At 38.3% G+C, this 27,372-nt stretch overlaps 1 protein-coding gene across 5 annotated transcripts in view; it reads left to right on the top strand.

The window, feature by feature from the left end:
* The window catches only part of LOC126272043 (E3 ubiquitin-protein ligase Bre1), a 263,497-nt gene that overhangs the window by 176,951 nt on the left and 59,174 nt on the right, over nt 1-27,372 (top strand). For 2 of the 5 annotated variants that reach the window (XM_049974561.1, XM_049974576.1), the window contains exons 12-14: nt 6,473-6,626; nt 15,124-15,237; nt 15,979-16,038. In XM_049974561.1, coding sequence (XP_049830518.1) covers nt 6,473-6,626; nt 15,124-15,237; nt 15,979-16,038 — 328 coding nt within the window. The remainder of the gene's footprint in view (nt 1-6,472; nt 6,627-15,123; nt 15,238-15,978; nt 16,039-27,372) is intronic. The other 3 variants (XM_049974584.1, XM_049974593.1, XM_049974569.1) reach the window with 2 other exon arrangements.

The following is a 27,372-nucleotide window of genomic DNA, read 5'->3' on the forward strand; positions in this document are numbered from 1 at the left end:
CTTTAAGTGTCTCATTTCCTAATCTAATACTCTCAGTATCACCAACTTAATTCGACTACATTCCATTATCCTCATTTTGCTTTTGTTGATGTTCATCTTATACCCTCCTTTCAAGACGCTGTCCATTCCGTTCAACTGCTCTCCCAAGTCCTTTGCTGTCTCTGTAGGAATTACGATATCATCAGCGAACCTCAAAGCTTTAATTTCTTATCCATGGATTTTAATACCTACTCTGAATTTTTCTTTTGTTTCCTTTACTGCTTGCTCAATATACAGATTTAATAACATTGGGGGAGAGGCTACAACACTGTCTCACTCCCTTCCCAACCACTGCTTCCCTTTCATGCCCTCAACTCTTGTAACTGCCATCTGGTTTCTGTACAAATTGTAAATAGCCTTTCGCTGCCTGTATTTTACCCCTGCCACTTTCAGAATTTGAGAGAGAGTATTCCAGTCAACATTGTCAAAAGCTTTCTCTAAGTCTACAAATGCTAGAAATCTTTCTTCTAAGATAAGTCGTAAGGTCAGTATTGCCTCACGTGTTCCAACATTTCTATGGAATCCAAACTGATCTCCCCGAGGTTTGCTTCTACCAGTTTTTCCATTCGTCTGTAAAGGATTCATATTAGTATTTTGCAGTTGTGACTTATTAAACTCATAGTTCGGTAATTTTCACATCGGTCAACACCTGCTTTCTTTGGGTTTGGAATTATTGTATTCTTCTTGAAGTCTGAGGGTATTTCGTCTGTCTCGTACATCTTGCTCACCAGATGGTAGAGTTTTGTCAGGACTGGCTCTCCCAAGGCCGTCAGTAGTTCTAATGGAATGTTGTCTACTCCCAGGACATTGTTTCGACTCAGGTCTTTCAGTGCTCTGTCAATCTCTTCACACAGTATCGCATCTCCCATTTCATCTTCATCTACATCCCCTTCCATTTCCATAATATTGTCCTCAAGTACATCACCCTTGTATAGACCCTCTATATACTCCTTCCACCTTTCTGCTTTCCCTTCTTTGCTTAGAACTGGGTTTCCATCCGAGCTCTTGTTATTCATACAAGTGGTTCTCTTTTCTCCAAAGGTCTCTTTAATATCCCTGTAGGCAGTATCTATCTTACACCTAGTGAGATAAGCCTCTACATCCTTACATTTGTTCTCTAGCCGTCCCTGCTTAGTCATGTTGCACTTTCTGTCGATCTCATTTTTTAGACGTTTGTATTCCTTTTTGCCTGTTTCATTTATCGCATTTTTATATTAAGTCCTTTCATCAATTAAATACAATATTTCTTCTGTTACCCAAGGATTTCTACTACCCCTCGTCTTTTTACCTATTTGATCCTCTGCTGCCTTCACTCCTTCATCCCTCAAAGCTACCCATTCTTCTTCTACTGTATTTCTTTCCCCCATTCTTGTCAATTGTTCCCTTATGCTCTCCCTGAAACTCTGTACAACCTCTGGTTCAGTCAGTTTATCCAAGTACTATCTCCTTAAATTTCCCACCTTTTTGCAGGTTCTTCAGTTTAGTTTTAATCTACAGTTCATAACCAATAGATTGTGGTCAGTCCACATCTGCCCTTGGAAATGTCTTAGTTTAAAACCTGGTTCCTAAATCTCTGTTTTATTATATAATCTGGCTGATACCTTCTAGTATCTCCAGGCTTCTTACATGTATACAACCTTCTTTCATGATTCTTGAACCAAGTGTTAGCTATGATTAATTTATGCTCTGTACAAAATTCTACCAGACGGCTTCCTCTTACATTTCTTACCCCCCAGTCCATATTCACCTATGTTTCCTTCTCTTCCTTTTCTTCTATCGAATTCCAGTCTCCCATGACTATTAAATTTTCATCTCCTTCGACTATCTGAATAATTTATTTTATTTCATCATACATTTATTCAATTTCTTCGTCATCTGCAGAGCTAGTTGGCATATAAACTTGTGCTACTGTAGTAGGTGTGGGCTTCATGTCTATATTGGCCACAATAAGGCATTCACTACGCTGTTTGTGGTAGCTTACCCGCACTCCAATTTTTTTATTCATTATCAAACCTACTCCTGCATTACCCCTAATTGATTTTTTTATTTATAACCCTGTATTCACCTTAGCAAAAGTCTTGTTCTTGCTGCCCCCGAACTTCACTAATTCCCGCTAAATCTAACTTTAACCTATGCATTTCCCTTTTTAAATTTCTAACCTACCTGCCCGATTAAGGGTTCTGACATTCCACACTCCGATGTGTAGAACACCAGTTTTCTTTCTGATAACGACGTCCTCTTGGGTATTCCCACCCAGAGATCCAAATGGGGGCTATTTTACCTCCGGAATATTTTACTCTAGAAGACGCCATCATCATTTAACCATACATTAAAGCTGCATGCACTTGGCCGTTCACAGTACCAGCACAGCAAGGCCATTTTGGTTTGTGTTACAAGGCAAGATCAGCCCCTGCAACTACTGGAAAGGCTGCTGCCCCTCTTGAGGAACCACACGTTTGTCTGGCCTCTCAACAGATACCCCGCCATTGTGGTTGCACCTACGGTACACCTATCTGTATCGCTGAGGCACGCAAGCCTCCCCACCAACAGCAAAATCCATAGTTCATGGGGGGGCTTAAACAGCTATGTACCTTTAATGCTATAGTTATGTGTGTCACATCTGTTAATTATAAGACCCAATACTGTAAACAAAGATGTATTTTCTGCATTTGATTTTAAATATTTACTAGTTTTAACAGTGTGTAATGTATAATGCCTAATCAAAAACAACAAAATAGAATCAAGTTCACTCACTCCTGAGTTTCAGTTTTACAGTGTAAATAACAATGATACCCTATGTTGAAGAACACAGTTTTAATGTGAGTCGTTGAATTCTAGCAAACTGAGATACTGTGGCATTAACAGTTCAGAATTATCTCTTCAAGAATCATATCTTGACAATAGGAAGCAGAAGGTACATTTTGATGATAATATTGGAGCCTCAAGGCTTCTGCTGTGATCTTTATTGTTTGTATTAATGTCCTGCCTAGTATCGTGCCATGTATATGTGTTCTTTATGCTGATGTTTCGATTTTAATTGCAGCTGGGAATGACATAGAGGGTGTACAGGAACAAAGCAAAGGCAACCTACTAATTTCCAGTATTTGGTTCAAAGACAATGAATTAACTGTAAATCAGAATAAAACTGAAAATGTGTTCTTTAGTGTATGCAATACCATCATTGTATGACTGTTAACAGCTGAGTGTTCATCTGGATTGCAGATAAACTTGGAAGCACAGCACAGACTCCATATGCATTAAACTATTAAACTTTGAGCATTCTTTACTGGAAATATATTTAGCCCTGATTATGTATTTTTTCATATCCATACTGCTTTGGGGCAAAGAGTTTGCATGTGGCAGATGTGTAACTAGTTTTCTAAAACAATGTATCCTGTTGGCCACTTTTCAAGGTACTGGGTGCCATGACAATCCCATCATTCCAGAATGAGATTTTCACTCTGCAGCGGAGTGTGCGCTGAAATGAAACTTCTGGCAGAGTAAAACTGTGTGCCGGACCGAGAATCGAACTCGGGACCTCTGCCTTTCGTGTGCAAATGCTCTACCATCTGAGCTACCCAAGCACGACGCATGCCCCGTCCTCACAGATTCGCAGGAGAGCTTCTGTAAAGTTTGGAAGGTGCTTGGATAGCACAGATAGTAGAGCACTCGCCCGCGAAAGGCAGAGGTCCCGAGTTCGAGTCTTGGTCCGGCACACAGTTTTAATCTGCCAGGAAGTTTCAATCCAATCATTGTTTATTCTTAGCTTCCTAGTCTACTGAGGAAAAAACCGAAACAGCTACAAATTAAGGCAATCACTTCATTATAATAACACGTCACAAAGAAATCATTGGCCAGCCATTTACTAGACTAATCAAGACCCATAATAACTACAATCCTTTGGTGTTAAACTTTTCAGTGCACTGCCACCGGAATTGCATACTACCTCATTAAAAACATCCTGAATTGTTGCGAAAAATAAGTTTAAAAAGAAGGCTTTTTATCATAGACGAATTCTTTGAATGTGCAAAAGATCGTCTCAAATTTTAATTTATATCCGTATGATTTGTTATTTTTATTACTTTATTTATTATTATTATTATTATTATTATTATTATGTATCATTGTGTATTATTTAATTTGTACAAATTCTGGACATAAGTAGCATGCAAAATGCTTGAAGATGGAAATAAATAAATAAATACCACCTCTCAAATAGTTTTAATTTGTGTCTACTGGCTGCTGCATGACATATTTGCTATTGTTGACAATATATAAGTATTACTGCCATCCCTGACAGAGGTGGGAGCCTTTTATCTAGCACTTAATATAAACATTATTCATAATTGCATTGTAATGCAAACTTTATATTTTACTGAATAACTTTTCTGAGATAGTACCATATTGGCCTGAAAACTTTTCATCAAAATTTGGCCTTTAAAAAGTAGGTTGCAACTTATCTCTGTGTCTATACAATCATCAGGTAATTTGAATGTCATGCGAACTTCAACTGCACAGTTCGTTTCTTTTTCAGAATTAATCATTGGGTAACAGTTTAACCATGATTGGTTCCTGAAGTTTCATTTAGATAATAACTGTTATTGTGTTCATATTTCTGTTATTTCACGTAACAGGGCAGAAACAGTTTTCCTCTAACTGAAGGGAAGAATTTAAGTCTCTACCAGTGAGTCGTAACATGAAAATAAAATGAAATGAAGGTACTTTGGAACTAGGATAAGTGATGATGCAAATTTGAAACGTGCAAATTGCAAAGAATATGTGTAATAGAGAAGGTAGCAATGAGTATGTTGTGGACGAATCTAATAAGCTCCAAATTTTCGTTTCTTCAAGGAAATCCTACAGGCAGCCAAAGCAGATAAATATCCTGAAGTTGATGCTAGGGTGCTTTTCATGCTACAAAATAAAAGGAAAGATGTAATACCCCCCCCCCCCCTCTCTCTCTCTCTCTCTCTCTCTCTCTCTCAACAAATAATCCAGTCAAAGACTTTGGAAGGAAATCTTGTACATTCCACAGACAAAATTTGTGAGATTATTGATGGTGCCACAGATTTGCGTGCGTAAGTGGCTCCTTTATCTGAGAAGTTCCTCGCTAGTACAGAAGCTGCCAGAAGATTTTACTAAGAAATTCTTCAGCTGTCAAAAGCACGTAACCGAGTTGCGGAAGCAAGACTCTCACCTCTTACATTGGACTAGCAGGGGAGACAAGACGCTTGTCTTTTGGGACAAGCCGAGCAGTATACCAGTGGAACATAAAGGAGTGAAAAGTATCTCATTGAGAACAACTGCAAATAAATAACAAAGAATTATCACAGTGTTAACAATTTCTGAAGTGGGAAAAAAATCTTGCCCTTATGTTATTTGGAAGCATAAAACTACACCAAAGCAAAAATTTCCCTAAGCCATTAACGATTTGTTTCCAAGAGAAAGGCTGATTGACAACAGAGTTGATGATTGTCTGGCTAACTACTGTGTGGAATCACAGACCTGGTACACTGCTTATTAAGAGACCTGTGCTAGTGTTGGATGCCTTTAAAATCACCTCACGCCTGAAATAAAATTGAATTGCTGGTGCTTGATGTTGTACACAAGCCGTTTAAAGACTGTATCCAAAAACACTATTCCAATTAGTTTTTAGAAGAGGATGATGTACTTTCTCGATTTCACAAGATTAAAAGGCCATCAGTCAGTCTTGTGTGTGTGAGTGGATTCTCTATTCCTGGCATACAAATCACCAGATTCTATCATCAGAGCGTTCAAGAAGTACAGAGTGCCCAATAGAGTAATGACAATGAGGAGTACGTACATTGGAAGGAGAGTGGCAAAAATGCTGTCAGTGGTGGAACAACTACCAGTAGTAAAGTTTACTGTGAAACATATTGTAATGGAACTGAATGGGAGATGAGTGGAGCTCATGTCATAGTACATGAAACCAGCAAGATTTCCATCCTGATTAACTGCTAATGAAAATATTTCTCTAATACTGTAACGAACATAATGACTCACACCCAAGACACGTTTCTTGGAATCTAGCTTCACTTGCACACATCTTATGGGCTCATGTTCACATGCCATGGTCCTGCATCGGATAATTAAATGATAATGCGATTCAAGCAAGGGAAGCCCGCAAGAGCATGTATGAAGTCAAATACAGTTGCTCCCAGCATCCAAGTTGACATGTGCCAAACAATTTAAACAAGGATGGCTGCCACAAGACTGCCTCATCTACATATTTGTGTGCTATAGTCAGAGCGTGCAATCCACCTATGCACATTTTCGATACCATATCCCTTCTGTCCTTGTTGCAGTAAGTCTTCCTGTATTGTGATTACACACAGTACCCTCCAGTCTAATATATTGCATGTTTGGTTACCTGTTAGTCTTATCTACTAATTTCATGATCATCATTTTCAAGGAAAGCACTGAATGACCAGAAGGAGATGAAATTGCTTCTGGACATGTATAAAGGTGTTAGTAAGGAACAAAGAGACAAGGTACAGCTTATGGCAGCAGAGAAGAAGGCCCGAGCCGAAGTTGAAGATCTCAGACAACAATTGAAAAAAATACAGGTTTGTTTATGCATCACAGAATTCATTTTTTTTTTATCCTGTTTCATTTTGAATAAGACTTTGCTTTGCCTTTTGTAACATTCAGGTATGCCCTCTGTGATTGTCCTCTTGCTCTCACTCCTGTCCATGCTGAAACATTTCTCTGTAACAACATCCAAACAGCGGCTTTGTGTTCCTTTAAGTTATTTGAACTTTCCTTGTCTGCCATACAGTAAGGGAACAGTATTTCTCATAAGCATAGATGACACACATGACTGCAGTGTAGTATTGTTGGTTACAGTTACAAAATGAAAAACAAATATGCAAAATATCTAGTTTTTGTGGAGTGGTTTTCTTCCGATGAATAAGTTTCCCAGACGCCTTGGATTTTGTCATGATTCCACACATCAACAATAATTTTATTGATCATTTTTCGTTCAGTTTGCCCTGTACTAAGTGCACATGACCTTTTAGCATTTCTCACTGTAAAAAAGTTACTCAAAACAGTGAATTTATAATCTGCAATAAAAAGGTACACATACTCAGTGAGATGTTGAAAAATGTTTCCTTCTCCAGTATTATTTCATTAAGCTGATTAAACTTGTACTCACTGGAGATGTATTATTGAGGCTTATAAAATCTATACTTAATAGACCACCTCTACAAGATATGCTTTAGGTTTGAAGTTATGTTCAGAAATATCTGTTTATTACATTTCTTTCTAGGTAGACATAGGATCTTGATAGTTATGGCATTTCATATCACCAAGAAAAGATTATGTATATATTTTCTAGTTTCCGTGTCTTGAAACCATTCTGTCCTAAAAATTACATAGGAGTAATAGAAATAGAAAATATGAAAATGAAAGTGTTAGGGATATAACACACGAGGAACCCCTAGAAGAGAAGATTGTGGAAAAAAATTAGAATGATATAGGCATGTGAAGAGAATGGACAAGATGAGGATGTCTTGGGAGATGCACAACACGAAGATGGAGAGCAAGAGACTAAGGGTAAGGCCAAGGGACAAGTGACTAAATGGTGGGGAAAAAAGCATTCTGAAATCCAAAATAGAAATTGTGGTAAGGCAGAGAAGGTGGAGAGACTTGAGTACCAAGCAAACCCTGCCAGTGACTGAAAATTGCATGTTGGTGGTAATGATTATTATTAACATATTATCTGCTTTCACAGATTGCAAATACGCATATTAAAATTAACAGAAAACCTGCAACTTTGAAAAAGCTGTTGCTTTCTCAATGCTGCTAAGTTTCTAGTGTTTATGTGCTACCACTTGTTTATTATTTACATGACTAGACTGATAACTTTCAATAAATACCCACTATTCTACATTACTTAAGAAATGAGTTCCATTAAAAAAATCAAATTTACTTCTTCCCTCAGTGCTAATAAAATATTGGAGTTCTTGCATATAGATAATTGTGTAGTTTTTAGGCTGATATGTTTAATTTTTATTCAGAATTGAAACTGCATCTCTACAGACAGCTTATTAAAAAAATCTTTTACCACCTAGTGTAGGTCAGAGAAAGATTCTTGGTATTAGTTTGTTTTGTATTTTAGTCTTTTGCAATCGCTATTAATTTGAAACTGACTTTTGTTATGAGCCACATATATCACTCAGAATTAAACATACAAGAAAGTTAGTGTAAGAATTCAAAGACACTTGAGAAGGCTTCTGCAAGATGTAAGCTTTACGAAATTTTCTCTTGCTTCACATTTGCTGAAAACTGTTTAATTTAGTCAGTCTAATGAATGAGGTGATGTTTCCATAAGACAGAAATTATTGAAACTATGTGGAATAAGGCCTTGCACAATAAAATATCCTTCTGGGTACAAAATTGTCGAACTGAGTTTCTTGTTTATTTATGTCGCTGTTACATTTTCTGCCACCACAGTAGTGCAGACTGCATGACCATCTGCCATCACTGAAGACTTCATGCGCAAAGCAATGTAAAAGTTCAAGAAAACAGATGCTTACTGTTTCAGCCTTGTCTAATGAATTTCCTCGAGTTTCGAGAGGTGTATTTACAAATTATTGCAGATCTTCCACATTACCGGAAGTTGTGCTTTCAAAACAGCTGTTCAAAAGTGATTGGCAAATCCAGTATCAGGATGTAATTCAGAAATTCATTATTGACTGTGATAGCTGCCTTAATATTAATGAAAATTATCTTAAAATGTAGATTAAGGCAGAGGCATCAAAGTATAATAGCATAGTTTAATATACACTTTTGTTTGTTCTGTATAAAACAGTCCTCAAAAATGTCATGATTGGCTGGGTTGTATGGAAGGGACTTCTTGCTGTGGAATGGGTGGTAGCTATCGAAGTGGAAATATTGTTGGTGGTTGTTAAGTTTAATGTTGACGGACCTATTGATTGTAGCCATCTCTGAGGTGGTGGTCAATGTCAAGGTAGATGGCTTAGTGGACTGAGGATGACCAGGTGAAATGAATGGGGGAGAAGGTGTTGAGACTCCACAGGAACGTGGTTAGGGTGTTCTCACACTCAATCCAGATTATGAAGACACCATCAATGAATTTGAACCAGGTGAGGGATTTGGGACTCTGGGGGTGGCTAGGAAAGATTCCTCTTGTAGTCCATGAATAGGTTAGCATAGGATGCTGCCATGTGGTTGCCAAGTGCTGTACCAAGGATTTGTTTGTAGGTGATGCATTCAAAGGAGAAATAATTGTGGATGAGGATATCTTGCCAACACATGTGCTTAGTCCTTTCCCTTTCTCTTCTTCACTCTTCTCCATTTTTTCTCCTCCCCCAGCACAGTGTCCTGATGCTCCTAGCAGCCCTATTCGATCCCAACCATGTCCTTGCTTGCTGTCACAGGCAGCAATAGTACTCCCCCCACACTGCTACCCCTACTTCACCCCATCCCCCACCCCTTCCACATCTCCACTACCTGCCTCAGCCAAGATTGCTGCTCATCTCAGATGCAGTCATAGTCGGCCCTTAATGGCTGGGACCAAGCGAGGTGGCGCAGTTGTTAGCACACTGGACAATGGTTCACACCCGCATCCAGCCATCCTGATTTAGGTGCCCATGAATTCCCTAGATCACTTCAGGCAAATCCTTTGAAAAGGCACAGCCAATTTCTTTCCCCAGCCTTCCCTAATCTGAGCTTGTGCTCAGTCTCTAATGCCCTCAATGTAACATTAAACACCAATCTCCTTCTCTCACCTTAATGGCTGGAGATGGCAGTGGTCTTGTATGGGAGCTGTGCTTGTGTGAATTCTTTTTCCATTGTGCTTTTCTGTGACTCAGTGCCCATTCTGTGTAAAGAGTAGCAATCATCCTTTTCTTATTTCATAACATGAGAATTCATGAAATTAAACTGTTTTCTGTTATCCATTGTAGGCCTGTTCTGCTCTCACCTGTGTGTTGTAAGGCTGAGTTTTAATCCTGATTTTATATGCTTTCATCATGAGCAACAAATCTAGATGTTAACAGTCCTTTAAAGTCTTTGAAATTTCATAATTTCCAAATGGAAATGAGTGTTTGGCATCATTGGCCTGGAAGCCCCTATGGGGCAGGTCTGGCCACCTTGGTGCAGGTCTTATTACATTCGATGCCACATTGGGCGACCTGCACAACGCATGCGGATGAAATGATGAAGAAGACAACACGACACCCAGTCCCTGAGTGGAGAAAATCCCCGACCCAGCCAAGAGGCCAACCCGGGCCCCTTAGGTCGGCAGTCCGTCACGCTGACCATTCAGTTATATTTTCCAAATGTGGCTCCAGGTCAGCTGAACTAACATATTTACAGTCCTCAAAAAATTATTTTGTAAGGATTAACAATTAGATTATACAAAGTTTGTGGCCAGATTAAAGAGTAGCCTTTTTGTAACTAATGAAAATTTGTGATAATGTGATAAAGAAAATTTGTGGTGGAATGCAAATAATTGAAGGAGTAGTGATAACAACTAACCAACTAATAAAGGCACTGAGTCATCAAAAGGTGTATGATCGAGACTGAAAACTTACGTATCTTTTGGAAAAAAATATTCTATTTCAATCTCTTAGAGTACATTCACCTTGTAGTTGAAGCTCTTATTTTGCCCATGTTTGCTTTCAAATATGTAGTTATGGGAATACGGTTCCGCCTTGAGCAGCCAAGATTTTCTTCTTTAACACTCATACATGTTTCTATGAAATGTCATCATCATCTCCTATTACTTTATTAAGATTACATGCTGATGTTCATGTAGCTGATGGCACCTGCAGTGCAACTGATATTCTGCTACATTTTGTCAACTGCAGTTTTCGTTGTTTTCACACTGTGATGCCTCTATGCAAAATGTAATTGCTAACATGCACAATGTCACTGTTCACGACATGAAGAGATGAATATTTCTTGAACAGGGACACATTGCATTTTGGTGAGTACAGTTTGCATCCAGCCGTGACAAAGTGGAAACTAAAAAAATTGCAGATGACAGACTGTAGTAAAATATCAGCTACACTGCAGTTGATACGCTGCCAAATGAACGTTAGCATGTAATATTAAAAAAAATAAAATCAAGCCAGTGATTATGGTGAATTTTCACCAAAATGTGTATGAGCATTAAAGAAGAAAATTGTTTGCTCAAGGCAGAACTCTATTTCCATAACTATACAGTACACAATCTCACACATACATTACTAGTTTACATGCCTTTAAATGCTTTACTATGTCTACTAGTCTGTGACTCATTATGTCTACTAGTCTGTGACTCATTATGTCTACTATTCTGTGACTCATTATGTTTACTCCTTAAATTATTTCGAAAGTCATATTTCACTCAATTACCTATATAAAACACCACCAACTTTTTAATTTTAAAGAATATCTTTTATTTGAGGTAAAGTTTCTAAAAGCTTTACTCATAGATAGTTTGCTTCATTATGATGTATTTTAAAATAATCAAACACTGGAAAATCTAGGATGAAATGTAACAGTATTAGAGAAGGGAAGTTGCTACTCACCATATAGCGGAGACGCTGAGTCCACAATAGGCACAACAAAAAGATTCTCACAATTATAGCTTTTGGCCATTAAGGCCTTTGTCAGCAGTAAAGAAACACACCCATAGGCAAACACAACTTGCATACACGTCTGCAGTCTCAACAACTGAAACCACACTGTGACCAGCAGCACCAGTGCATGATGGGAGTGGCAGCTGGGTGGGGGTAAGGAGAAGGCTGTGGCGGGGAGGGGGAGGGATAGTGAAGTGTTGCTGACCTCTGTCTAAACTGCAACATTTCACTGTCCACCACTCCCACCATACTATCCCGCCCCCTTCCCGCCACAGCACAGCCTCCTCCTTACCCCCACCCAGTCACCACTTCCATCGTGCACTGGTTCTGCTGTCTGCAGTGTAGTTTCAGCTCTCTGAGACTGCAGACGTGTGTGCAAATTCTTTTTACGCGCGCGTGTGTGTGTGTGTGTGTGTGTGTGTGTGTGTGTGTGTGTGTGTGTGTGTGTGTGTACTGCTGACAAAGGCCTTAATGGCTGAAAGCTTTAATTGTGTGAATCTTTTTGTTGTTCCTATCGCAACTCAGCATTTCCGCTATATGGTGAGTAGCAACTTTCCTTCTCTGGTATCTGTTTGACAATAGTATTTTTTGTGGTGCTCCTTCCTGTTCGACATATACAAGCCCACTGCTTTCACTTTACATTTCCATAGGTGACCAAGAACAGCAGGTAAACAATAATAATAATAATACATTTAAATAGTGAATTTTTTGTCAAAGAACTTTTGAAAGTCTCTACAAAGTTCAGAGCAGCAAACAGTACATATATAACATTTGAATGTTCCCTCAGAGCATTTGAAGGGACAATGGATGACCTTCACAACTTGTATGCAGAAGCTTCTGACTGGATTTAAAACCTAGACTTCATGTAGAAATATATATGCTTTTTGCAGATAGTTTTTTTGTTTTCTCCTGTCATCATATGATAAATAAATAACACCTAGTTGAAACTAGACGTTACGGCACTTGGAGGGACTACAAAATATGCATTGCCGTATTTCCAGCATAAGTCTTCATCTTCAATGCGTAACCAAGAGAAATGTCACAAGCAAAAAAAGTCATGTTGCAATTCTCAAGTTCGTTTTTCATGCAGACATGGAACTTTATACATACTGCCAATCTGAAAGTACATCCGTCAATCATTAGGTTAACTTGTATGAAGTGGCCATTGTCTACTTATGCATTCATGTTTATCATGGAATACCTTAATTGAAGAGATAAGAATATAAGAAAATTAATAAGAGAAGCTGTTTGTTTTGGAATGTGATACAGATATAAGAATTTAGTCTTGTCTTTAAAAATCATTCAAGATACCTCAGAGATCACAACATAAAAAGAAAAAGTACCTGAGACATATTGATCATTATTGCAAAAGATTGATTGCTATGATTGCATTGAGGTGATCATATCTCTTTACAGAGGCAAGAAAAGGAATGTGTTTTTCAATTGGTACTCAATTATCTTTGGCCTTTAAATCATGCAATTGTGAAGAAGTAATGCAAATACGTGGAAATATGCTGTCTGTCATTGTTTGCCAATTCTCCCAAATGCTGTTTGCCTCAAATTTAATTCTTTTTCTCATTTTTAGAAGCTGTGTACTGGTTTGTTTCTTTTTATCAGTTATATAATCTCAGAAGGAAAAATAAACTAAAACAATGAAATGAACTTGTGGTATCAAGAGGTGCTGGCACACCACAGCATTATTAGGTGCAACCTCCACTGCTTTCCATTTTAGCTCAGGTTCTGATGGCTTTGTATTTATCATTTTCCATTTATTAGGCACTGTTTGTAGTATTGATGTAGATGAATTTGAATTTTTAGGGTCCAGATCTTCATCAGCTATGTGTAAGTAATACTCTATTCTTTTGTAGTGATGAGTATGTCAGTATTAGAAAGTGTGTGTGTGTGTGTGTGTGTGTGTGTGTGTGTGTGTGTGTGTGTGTGTGTGTGTGTGTGTGAGGTTCTTCAAACACCTCTTCCAAATCAGAGTAACTATGTCTCCTATTCTCGATTCATCAAAAGGTTTTTCTAACAGAATGATACTGACAGCTAACAGTTCCAGTCTATAAAAAGGACATGAATAATACACTTTAGAAACACACACAGCAAGGCATCACAGCAGTGGTGGTGGAATCACGTAGTTTCCTTCAGTGATCACTTTTTAGTACCCAAATGGTTTCTTTCTTTCTTTTTCCCCCCATCTCTGACTCTGGTGCCATCCCCTCATCAGTCACACCTGTAGGATAATTTTCCAAAGATTTGTATGTTGGATTTCTAGTTGTGACTCTACATAATGAAAGTACTCATGCACATACACAGTGTAAAAGTATACAGGACAAACATTTAAAAGCACAATTCATTATCCACTAATGTCAGAAGAACAGAGATGCCTCAGCTGCTTGTATCACACTTTTATGAACTGGGCATCATCTAATTATGCATTCATCTTTATCATAGAACAGCTTATATACAATATAAGATGAATATCAACAAAAGAAAAACAAGGATAATGGAATGAAGTCGAATTAAATAAGGTAATGCTAATGGAACTAGAATAGGAAACGAGACAATTGAAGTAGTAGATGAGTTGTGCTATTTGGGCAGCAAAATAACTGAGATGGCCAAAGTACAGGGGGTATAAAATGTAGACTGGTAGTGGCAAGAAAACATTCCCGAAGAAGAGAAATTTGTTAATATCAAATATAGATTTAGGTGTTGGTCTGGAGTGTAGACACGTGTGGAAGTGAAACATGACAATAAACATTTAAGATAAAAATAGAGTAGAAGCTATTGAAATGTGGTACTACACAAGAATGCTGAAGATTAGATAGCTCAGTCATGTAACTAATGAGAAGGTACTGAATAGAATTGGGGAGACAAGAAATGTGTGGCTGACCAGAAGAAGGGATTGGTCGATAGGACACATCCTGAAGATCGAAGGAAAGTGGTGGTGGGGGTAAAACTTGTAGAGGGGCACTGAAAGATGAATACCGTAAGCAGATTCAGAAAGATTTAGGTTGCAGTAGTTATTAGAGATGATGGAGCTTGCACAGGATAGAGTAGCATGGAGAGCTGCATCAAATATGTCTTCGGACTGAAGACAGCAACAACAACAACCTCTACCACATCTTCATTACTTAACAGGAGATATAAAAATGTAAGAGAATTAATAAGAGAAGCTGTCTGCTTCAATATATGATGCAGATATAAAGATTTAACCTTGTCTTTAATTGTTATTCAAGATACCAGTCAGTTCACAAAATATAATAAATAGAACAAATTCTTTTTGTAGTGATATTAAACAGTCTTATATTCTATATGTTGGTTTTCTTCTGTTTAAAGTTTTACAAATCTATATACTCTCTGTTGGTATTTGTCTCATTGCTTCAATACTAATTATATTCCTTTTCATTAACCTTCATCTGCTCCTTCTTGGGGTAGGCGAGACTAATGATACCATTAAATTGTACAGGAAAACAAACGTGAAGAGCGCAAGAAGTTGTGTGATGAAGAAGCCATGCGAAAGATAAAGCAGTTGGAGGACCAAACATACCAGCTGCAAAAGCAGGTTGCATCGCAGAAACAGGTATTCGACATTGAGTTTTAAAGATTTGTGTCAGAGAGGTCGATAAATTTCTAATTGGTTCTTAGAAAAGATTCATGTAGATGAAAAGAATTTATGAACATTCAGGAACTATGTGGCGTAGCGCATACTACACAGTAATAAACAATCATTATTTACATGTTCTTTATTGTTTGTCTTTGTTTCAAGTATTGTTGCTTCTTGTTTTTTTCATTTGAAAATGATTGCTGGTCACTGTCAGCTTTGTAATGCCTAAATATTTCTTGTAGAGTGGAACCTATCTTAGCTCAATTTCCAAATTATACACACATTTTTTGGGATTATTGGAATTTAAATCCCGTAGCTCGTGGTAAATTTTCATTGTTTATGTATTCATTCCTAGCATACATTTCATGATATTGATAATGTTCTTATGTACTTCAACAGTTTTCTCAACTTTTATGATGCAGTTAACTGAAATGGTTTCTTCAATAGATAGCCAGTGGCTGTTCTAGTCAGGAGTCTTGATTTTTGCAATGTTTTATATAGTGATTTGCATAACATTCTGCAGAAAGGAAACTGACATCAAAAGTGAAAAAATTGTGGCTAGTAAAGCGAAATAAAAATTTGTCGGTAAATGTAGTCAGATTTTAATAGATCTATTGTAAGTCATATTAAGGAAACATGTCTCTGATTAAAATATAGACCCTAAGATTACATTAATTATTGTTATATTAAATATTTTTGTGGTTTGATTCTTTTCAGCAGAATGGTTGGACTTTAAAACGAATTCAGCAGAATGGACTAGAGGAATATATTTGGCAGGTTAATACTATTTTACTCAAGATATTTATCCTGTTTGAAAATCTGTAAAAGTTGTGAAATTTTGAGGGACTTCTCCTCACTGGAATGTCCCAATAAAACAGAATACTTTGGATTCTCGAAAATCAAATCCTTAAGATATTGTAGGTCCTTCAGTTTTGGATTTTGTATCATTGTTATGCTAGCTAATAGGAAGTTTCTTTGGAAAAGTGACACAGTCAGACATTGTATTATTTCATCTTCTCTTCAGTGAAGGTTCTTCCAGCAGAATCAGAGACTGGTTTTATTTTATCAGCCAGCACTCACTATGGTAGCTGTATCTGCTTTCCTTTCCTGTTCTCTTTGTATTTGCAGTTTTGAGCGCTCTTACTAAAAAGTCTCATTGGGTTACGTAGAGATTGTCGTGCTTGCTTCCAGTCTAGTTCTCTGGCATATAATATTATGAAGTACATTGCAAAGGTGGTTTTTACCTGAGGAAATTCAGCACAATGGGTGGCCACACTTCCAGCATTCTGGGTGACAAGAGACAGCAACTTAACTGTGATTCAGTGAAATTACAAAACTGACAAGAGTTGTGCCGAAGTTTGTTTTTATTTAAATGGTGACCAGTTTTGGACCTTAGTCCATTACCAAACCATCCTGTAGAACAGAGTATCATGTTACAGTTGACATATACAATACATAAGGTCAATCAAAGTACAAGTACATTTGACAAGATGATTACATACCACTTATGTGCTACTATAATGTGTGTACACTAGCCATATTACTTGTGTGAGTAGCTAAGTGGAAGGCACTGTTTACATATGACGTGACCATTGAAGATGGTTAGGTAAACTGAGATAGAGGTGCTGAAGGGAGTGTGGTACAGGGAAGTTGGTTGTTCTATTTTACAAAGTTAAAAAATAGCTATTAACCATGACCTTCATAATATCCATGCTAGCTTGACATTAAAACTCAGTTACAACATAAAAGATACATATACAAAACAAATCTTTGCAAACACATAAGCATCATGCCTCGTAGCACCACCAGTGGCCAGTCAAATAACCCTAAAATGACTGTAGCATACATTATGGTAAATAATACAAATCTTTTTATAAAAATATTATAATATCCGAAAGATAGCATGTACAAAAATACATTTATGAATGCTTCCATATCATACTTTGTAGTGCAACAAATGGCTGATCAGTGTCACAAGTGAATGTAGTGTATATGATGATACACAGTTCAAATTAGTTAATCACATAAGCTAAAATGTGCAAGGCACTTACGCTCCATTATATTTTTTGTTGACAACAAAACACATTGCACTGTGAGTTCTATCGTACAAACCTAAATTAATAAACACATAATAGAACACATTTATCATATCATCTGTTGCTTTATAGCAATAAACTGTGTAACATCACACTTACAGAGTCTGTTCATGCAGACCAGAGCCATCCTGCTAGTGTCAAAAATGAAATAGGCGGCCAGACCATATATTAAAAATGAACAAAGAATGCCTTGGAATGGGGAGGGATTGATGGGAGCGATAGAGAGGTGGAAGATATGAATACTACGTAAAGCTACATTGTAAACAGAATTTAAAAAATAAATTCAGTAGAGTCCTCTTAATCTGAACTGATTGGACCGGACCTTGTTTGGATTACCGATTTGTCCGAATTAGCCGGAATTACAGTGAAGAGTTTGTAGAATGAAGTATTCCAAGCAGATAAGTAGGTACACCATGGTAACAAATGGGAACAAGTGTGGGAACAGTGGCTCACTCTCACTCCCTGCCCTTATTGTTGTGCATTGTTGAGACCTTTGAAGTGTCTGAGGTGAGTGCTCTGCCAGTTGGCTTACAAAACAGAAACATACAATGTTAACTCTCAAAGAAAAGCTGAATGCTTTGAAGTGGATAGACAATGGTGGGAATGTATATAAACTGGCAACAGAACTGGGTGTTGATAAAGCAACCATTTGTGATTTGTGATTGGAAGAAGAACCGAGCGAAGCCTGGACAGTCCTGTGCAACATCTTCGGGAAAAACACCCGAAATTCGGTAGACTTTGAAGCAGTCCCAGTTCGATAAAGTGGATGAAGCTCTTTTCCTTTGGTTTACGCAGGAAAGAGAAAGGGGAACTCCTTTGAGTGGAGCACTGGTTCAGGAGAAGGCTGTTTACCTGAACAAGTTAATGAATGGTGATGAGTCTTTTAGTGCGAGTACGGGTTGTTTGGACAGATTGAAAAAACGACACGAATCCATCAGCTAACAATTACTGGAGAGAAGCTTTCTTCTGACCGTGATGCAGCTAAGGAATACTTGGGTGAGTTTGAAAAAAATGATAAGAGAGGGAAAGTATTCTCCCCAACAAATTTATAACGCTGATGAGACTGGCCTTAATTTTAAGGCATTGCCAACAAAAAGCCTTGCATCAAAATTAGAAGACCATGCTTCTGGTTTTAAAATGTACAAAGATTGTGTGACTTTATTAGCATGCAGCAACACTGCTGGTAATCATAAGCTGCCTTTAATGTTGATCAGCAAGTCCGCTAGGCCCAGAGCTTTTAAAAACTGCAACATGGAGTCTCTGCCCATATATTATCGCAACCAGAAAAGTGCATGGAAGATAAGCTGTTCTGAGAATGGTTTCACAACCAGTTTGTTCGCGCCGTTCGACAGTTTTCTAAGAAATATCATTTGTCTCCCCATGCAATCCTTTTGATTGATAACACACCATCTCACCCCAGCACTGAGGAATTGTGGTGAAGTTTTTGCCGCCAAATGTTACACTACTTCTACAGCTGATGGACCATGGCGTACTGCAAACATTAAAACTGATTTACAGAAAACAATTTTTAAGAATGCTGATTCAATATGATAGCATTCCTTTAGTGGACAAAATAAAATAGACCAATGTGAAGGATGTTGTTTATTGGGTCACTAAGGCATGGCAGAATATTTCAGGACAACCCAGTTGAAAATGAAGAGGAAAGTCTGCTACAAATGATACAGACAATCCCTGGATGTGAAGAAGGAGACATAGATGAGTGGATGGCAGCAGATGTGGCATGTATGGAGAACCTTACTGTTGGCTGATTTAGTTGCTGCTGTGATTCAAATCCAGGAAGGGGAATGCTGCGACAGAAGTGACAATGAGTCTGAAAGTGACAAAGGAGAGCTGGTGCCACACAGTGACGCAGCAGAAGCCCTTGACCTTGTGCTACATTATTTGGAGCAACAGCCCACTGCTACACCTTCTGATTTGATGTTTACAAGATGATGGCACAACTATGCGTCATATAACAGACTGTCTTCATTACGCCAAATACAATGACTGAGTTTTTGTCATCTAAAAAGTAGCGATAAAATGTCCTCTGTATTTTAGTAAGTTTTATAGCTTTTCTTTCGTTATTGTGCATTGTTTAAATCTCATAAATGTTTACTGTACTGTGTAAATTAAAATAGTGTGTATGTACAGCAGCTTACCGTACATATTTCCATACTTAGACTAACATTTTTCATGTTCAGATTAACCGAACATTCAGATTACTGGGGTTCGGATTAGCAGGACACTGCTGTACATTGAAAGTATTGGTCTAATTATTGTAAAAACTGGGTTTTCAATATAAGACTAATCAGTCTCCTAGATTAGACCATTTACAGCAGCAAATAAAGACACGTCCCATATAATAATTACTTTATTTTTTATTTCTTCATTAAACCATGTAAAATAATTTATATAAATCAAACTATCAGCAAGTATGCATAATGGCATAAATGAATATGTTCGCAAAGACCTCATTTACCATTTTTGATATTTATTTTACAATCAAACCAACACGACAGAATGTGCATCTGGCAGAACTATTAAAAGTGAGAGGGCTAGGAGGACAGTTGTCTTATTCCCCACCCCAGATTAACTTTCCGGTATGTTGGTTTGATGACAACAACAACAACAACAACAACAACAACAACATTGGTGAACGAAGTAGGGGGCTGGAGTATATATACTTATTTTATGTTGTCTGAGTAAGAAGTGAAAGAAAGAAAGAATGTAATACTTATTGTAGGGGACGTGTCTTTATATGTTGCTGTAGATCGTCTTCGCTAGGAGACCAATAAGAAAGATTTTGTCTTATATTGAAAAGCCAGTTTGTACAATAACTTGATCAATTGTCTCAACGTATTTTGTTTTCTAAATTTTGTATACAGTGTTGCCTTGTATAGTATTCATATCTTCATCCTCCCCATCACTTCTCCCCGCCCCCCTCCCAATCCTGCTCTGTATTATATTATTCCCCCCCCCCCCTTTCCTCTTTCTCAGGATGGTGTTTTACTTTTTAGGTGTGAAAGTTGTGCCATGCCTTTAGAAGACAATAACTGATTTCACCCCTTTAATTGTTGATTTTGTACACCAGGCTGTGTTAGCAGTGGAATAGTTTTGTTCACTGTGAATCCACTTCAAGGCAATCTTTGTACATTTTTAATATGTGGTCTGGCTTGTTTTATTTTTGACACTAGCAGTATGGTTCTGGTCCATACAAATCAACTTTGTAAGCATGGTGACATACTTTTTATTTCTATAATGCAATAGATAACACATTAAAGGTGTTCTGTTTCGTGTTTATTAATTTAGATTTGTATCGTAGTACTCGCAGTGCCATGTGTTTTGTTGTCAATAAAAATATAATGGAGCTTCATCATGCTCTTGCTTAAGTGTCTTAAACATTTTAGCTTATGTATTTTGTACATGCTACATTTTGTATATTTTAATTTTAAAAAATTGAATTATTTTCCATTATGTATGCTACAGTCATTTTAGTGTTATATTGACTGGCCACTGGCTGCACGATGATGCATGAAACTTGGGTGCCAGCAAGATTTCTTTTATAAGTGCACCTTTTGTATTGTGACTGTGTTTTAACATCAAGCTAGAATGAGTGTTATGTATGGTTATATGCAACAGTTATTTTGTAACTTTGTAAAATAAAACTTCCCCTTGGCACATCCCCTTTAGTGCCCCTACCTCAGTTTACCTAACGATTTTCAGTAATCATAAAACATTGTTTTGCTGCATGCAGCATTGGAATGTCAAATAGTGCATTGCACTTAGCCGCTCAAACAGGTGAGGAGGGCAGTGTACACACATTACGGTAGTGCTTATGTGGTATGTAATTATTTTATCATATGTACTTGTACTTTGATTGACCTTATGTATCATATATGTTACATTATAACGCTATATACTCTGTTCTACAAGTTGGTTTGATAATGGACTAAGATCTGAAACCGGTCACTATTTGAATAAAAACAAACTTCTGTGCAACTTTCATTGACAATAGGTTTCTTTATTTTTTAACTGCAGTTTGCTACAAAAGTATCCAAGGCAAATTCTTGTCTACAAGGTGGCACGCTTGAAAGTGCAAAAATTGGCCAGTTGGAATCATGACCTGATTCAGTCTTTCCTTAATCCATTGCGGTTCTGGGTGATTTTCTCGAAATCTACCCCTTTTCCTAGACCTGTCCAGTCCTTTCCTTTGCCCCTCTTTCTTCCCCTTCAACCCTTCTGCCTAAAGAAGGAGCCACTGGCTCCGAAAACTTACCAATTACAACCAACTTTTATGTGTGTTCTGCCACCACTTGGTAAGTAGATTTTTTATCTATCCAATTAAATGATTTTGTCAATATCATGAAAAGGATAGATGCTACTCACCATGCAGCAGAATGCTGAGTCACAGGCAGGCACAACAAAAAGACTATCACAAAATAAGCTTCTGGCCAACAAGGCCTTTGTCGAAAGTGTACACACACACACACACCACCACCACCACCACCACCACCACCACCACCACCACCACAGTCTCTAGCAGCTGAAGCCAGACGATGAGCAGGAGCGCATGATGGGAGAGGCAACTGGATGTGACAATTCAGAAAAGATGGTGTGGGTGGGAGGGATCCATCCCACCAATGCACCCAGTCTTTTCACTTCACTCCTTTTTTTCCACCCCCACTCTCACCCCCGCCCTCTACCTAACCTCCCAACTGCACCTAGCTGCCCTATCCTGTCTCCACCTCATCCCTGCACACTCCCACTAGCAGCATTTTACTGTCCCCCACCTGTACCGCACTATCCCTCCCCTCCCCATCACAGCCTCCTCCTCACCCGCACCCATTTGCCCCTCCCATCATGCACTCCTGCTCATAGTCTGGCTTTAGCTGCCAGAGACTGTGGTCGTGTGTGTGTGTGTGTGTGTGTGTGTGTGTGTGTGTGTGTGTGTGTGTGTGTGTGTGTGTGTGTGCACTTTCGATAAAGGCCTTGCCGGCTGAATGCTCATTTTGTGACAATCTTTTTGTTGTGCCAATCTACGACTCATTATCTCCGCTATACGGTGAATAGCCACTATCCTTTTCATAGTATTGTAAGTAAAAATAGGCACATTCTTGTGGACTAGCAGCAAAGTGTTTGTCACCTACTCTGCTATATCACATAAAAAACATCCATCAAATATGAGAACATACAGCTAATTTTCCCACACTAGACTTAAGCTATAAATCAGCTGTGGGAAGTGTGATAAAGCTGACAGTAACTTAGAAGTTCAGATCGAAATATGTTTGCTCTTTGCCCACCCACATGGGATGGATTTGACTTCTTCAAGACCTAAAGATGATAATAATACATTAAAACTTTACATATTTCATTGCAGTTAAAATCATGTTCAGTCTGTTACACCAGGAAAAGAAATATACAGGCTTCCTTATCATTTTGCTCTTACCATTTGCAGCTAGACTGAAGAAAAAGGGGAAAAAGTGGAAAAAGTATACTTCATGAATGAAAATGCACAGAACACTGGTGTAATATTCCGGAAACTGGTTTTTAGTATTTGTGTGTGCGTGTGTTTGTTTTCGTTCATAATATATAAAATATTCTATCAAGAACACATGAATGAATGGAACAGTCAATCAATGCAAAAATTATACGGGCAAAATTTGTGTCGTAACTGAAGGGCTCAGTCAGTAAGGGTATTCCCAGTTAGAGTCCTGATCTGACACACAGTTTACAGTTGAGAAGAAGTGTCAAAACTGCAGGCATTCTGATACAGAGTGAAAGATTTACTCTAGAATGCAGATAGTTCAAAAAGTGATAGGTAAAACAGGTTTAACTGGTTCATGAAATAACTTTGCTGTTATATATGTATAAACACAGTGTCATATATCTTATGAGGATTGGACATTTCATTAAGGTGACAAAGAAAAACCAAATGAATTTTTGCAAATAATCTACTACCTAGTCTGAAAATAAAGTGAACGTAAAGTCAACGTTTGCCAAACTTGCCCCACAGTGTTACCACACAACTTGTTTTTAGGCAGGGTATCTTCTGGCAGGTCTTAGAGATGTGATGCTGCTGAATGCCAAGTTGACAACAAAATAGAGCTTAGAGTTTTCTTTCCAGCACATGTGCAGTTTTATCATAATTTAATTTGTGTGATTCAAAGAAGAATTAGTGTGTTGCTGTTATTAGGAGTGTTCCACCTGTTTGCTCAATACAACTTAATCATAAACAGTAATTTTTATTTGAGTCGACGCACTGATGATGTACTTAATGAACTCTTAAACTGCTGTTGCCGTCACACTTCCGGGTCTTGGCAAGTTCTGTATTGACTTCATTTTTCCCTTTACTTTTTATGTAAAGGTATGTGTGTCATGAAGAGTCATGTGTGAGAGTAGTATGTTCAGTGATAGGATTGAGCAGTTAGCTCTTTACAAGGGTTCCAGATGGATACTGCCAGCAGTATCAGGCATCCCATTACATTTCAGAGTTTGAAAACTCTATGCATGCTCAATTCATTAAAAGTTTTATATCATATATGAGGTGCAAATGACTTGTGTACTTGCACAGCAGCTCATTCGTCAATGAATGACTCAGGAAATCCTAATATAAAGTTTTTTTCCATGTTGCTGAATATTTTCTCATATTGCTGTGAGTTGTGCTGTATGCAGTGTCCCATAGCAGTTATCATCACAAGGTAACGTGCTGTAAGTCACCAGCTCAAACCCGAGGAACCACAGTTATTTGTCATGTAGTATTTATGAATTCTCAAAATTTGTGTTTTGTAACATTTGTATATAGTTTGTTTTATAACTAGCTGCAGTCTCCACCCAGAAGTTCAATTTTGTTCTGGTATACATTGGTGTTTGTAAGAAACATGCTTTTAGTACTAAGTGTTGTACTTAATTGATGATCCTGCTTTTGGATCGGGACTCGATTCTGGTTATAATGTTACATTGTTTGATGGAAAGGCGACAGGTGCTTCAAAACATATATATCACTGGCTCCAGTTGTGCTATGTAAAAGCCATCACATACATGGATAGGAACTGGAATAACAAGCAGTACATCATTTCCGTGGTCCATATATTCATATTTAGGAGACCAATAAATTAGAAAACAGCAGTACATCAGCTGCCCATCAGGCATCCATCAGTTTAAAAAAATGTGGGTTAGAACTCAGTAGAATGACTAAAAGGATTAAACAAAGTCACCAAACACTATGGGTGAGAAAGATGTGTGTTCAGCAAATGTGTATCTTTACATGGATGGCCCAGCCCAGCAGTGGTTCAAGAACAACCAGGAGAAGCTCAATAACCAGAATAAATTGCAGGTGGAAGTGAAGACAAAATTTGGTGGCATTCTACAGCAGTTACACACAGCAGAACTACAGTTGAAGAGCAGGACCCATTGTCATGGGGAAATGACACAGTTCTACACATACAAAATGTTTTAGACTCATACCACATTGTGAATCCAAATATGACAGAAGTTTATAAAAACACACGCTTTATGAAGACATGTACAGAGCTCTTCTGTTAAAAGATGCTACTACAACAGAGGAATTTATCAAATGGTGTGAGCACATAAAGAAGATGTGGCAGTTGTGGAAAATGTCAAAGACCTCACGTCTGACATACGTGGTTGTAGGAAGAGAGATACAGGATTTCATGGCAGCCAGAACTATTAGGCTGAGTAAGCAAGAGATACCTGCCACAAATGTTGACCACCGTACTTCAAGAGGTAATACAGAAAATTGAAGGAGGGGTTAGCACCAGTCTTCACCACTATTCCAACACTCCAGGAAGGATGGAGTAGGTCAACTCTGACGTATGCTGCAGCTGTCAAACAGTAACCCAGCACCCAGCCAATGGATGTACAACCAACTCCTCCACCAAATATAATGCCCCACAGAACAACAGACACAAAACAACCCACCAGTATGTTTCCTCTGTGGATGCCATGGACACTTTTGTTACACTACTATAGAGAAGGAAGGTTTTCAATTATGACTATTATGCTGACAGACATCAGCCACCATGACAGCTCTATTCAAACCAGTCAGCTACAGATGATTATATTTGATCTGTCTGACAAATTAGAACGCCATACCCAGGACGAGGTCGCTTCCCAGCATGCCGTAACTGTTCCCTTGTTACCATGCAGCAGTACCAGCTGCTCACCTAGTCACCAACTTCAGGGAAACAGAGAAGTGACCATCTATGGAGTTGAGGGTGCCAGAGATGAAAATCCTCATGGATGAGTCACCAAATGTAAAGATATCTCATTGATGGCCAACCTTTCTGGGTGATAGCTGGCTCAGAGGCTTTCATTTCTGTGATGTCGAATGCTTATCATCACAAACTGAAGAAGATTATGTTCCATGATGTAAAAGTGATTGTGCTGACAGTCTCAAATAGTAAATACATCCAGCAGACAGGAACATGTATTTGCAAGAGTAACTATCGATGAAAACCCCAGTCCTTCAAATTCATTTCATCAGAAATTAGTTGTAATGTTATTCCTGGATGGGACTTCATGCAGACATCACAAGCAGTCATAGACTGTTGAAGATCAGAGCTCCAGATTGGTGAAGATATTTCAGTAAGCACACATAAGAAACATTGTCCTGAGCAGTTGTTAGCCTGACTAACAGCATCGGTGAGTGTTAGACATATTGTGCCAGTTTTCAGATGCTTTTGAAAGTGGAATGGGAAAAAGAGACCAAGCAGCTTACAATAAAACACCACATCCACACTGGGCAACCTCTAGCAATTTGCCAGTGCTCATTTTGAGTGCTGCTGGCTGAACGGCTGAAGAATCCAGAAAGAAGTGGGGAATATACTTCTAGATGATGTCATTGAACCTCCAGACTGTTCTTTCTCCTATTCTGCGGTCCTGATGAATGAGGATGATGGCATATGGCATTTCTGCGTCGACTAGCTAGATGATCACACTATAGACTGCTTGAGAGGAGCAAAGTATTTCTTTCTACGGAAAGGGAAACAGACTACTGGAAAATCAAGGTTGAGAAGGCTGACTGCAAAAAAAAAAAGTGCCTTCGTAACTCCTGATGTCTTCTAAGAGTTCGAAGTTACACCATTTGGACTATGTAAAGCTCCAGCCACCATCGAATGTGTGGTGGGCAAGCTGCTTCTGTTGAAACTGCAGACCTCGATCTGAATCCAAACAAAAATACTTCATCCCCACATAAGAAATAAAAATCATAGGGCCTGTAGTAATGGTGATCGAGTCCATTCGTATTCAGAAGAAATAAGAGCAGTCACAGATTTTCCAAATCCCATTTATGATGTGAGATATTGTTTTGAATGTGCTCATATTACTGACAGATTCATAAAGGACTTCTGTATCAATTCACATCCTTTGCAAGAATTACTGTAGGGAGACACCAAATTTTCGTGGAACAAGGAAAGTTCTTTCGTTGTACTTAAGGAGGCACTAATGTCTTCTCCAGTCCTAGCATTGCATGATGAGAATGACAAGGCAGAACTCACAACAGTGCTAGCAGTTATGGATAGGTGCAGTTCTGGTACAAATCCACTATTTGTCAAATCATTCTCCGTAGTTACAGACCACAATTCCGTATGCTGGCTGAGGAGCCTGAAGCCTCTGTCAGTTCAACTGGCCAGATCAGGTCAACTGGCCAGATCGATGCTGAGGTTTCATGAACACGATGTCACATTGATACAACAATGTTGACACATAGTCAAGGATGCTGACTGCCTTTCAAGAAATCTTGTTTTGGAACAAAGCAGCAGGGACGAAATGTCAGTTTTTGCTGCTGAACAGAGGGAAGATACTGCATTGCTGAAGCTATGAAGAAAAAGAACTGATCAAAGGAGAAATCCAATCAATAAATGGAATTTGTGCAAGAGCGACTGTTATCTGACATGCCAGGAATGGTTGCCTCTCATCCCAATTAATTGATGGCCTATCATCCTGAGTTTTTCCATGACACTCCAGCACCTGTTCACCTGAGATTTGTGAAAGCTTT

The sequence above is a fragment of the Schistocerca gregaria genome, chromosome 1 (assembly GCF_023897955.1).
Source record: "Schistocerca gregaria isolate iqSchGreg1 chromosome 1, iqSchGreg1.2, whole genome shotgun sequence".
NCBI classification, from domain to species: domain Eukaryota; kingdom Metazoa; phylum Arthropoda; class Insecta; order Orthoptera; family Acrididae; genus Schistocerca; species Schistocerca gregaria.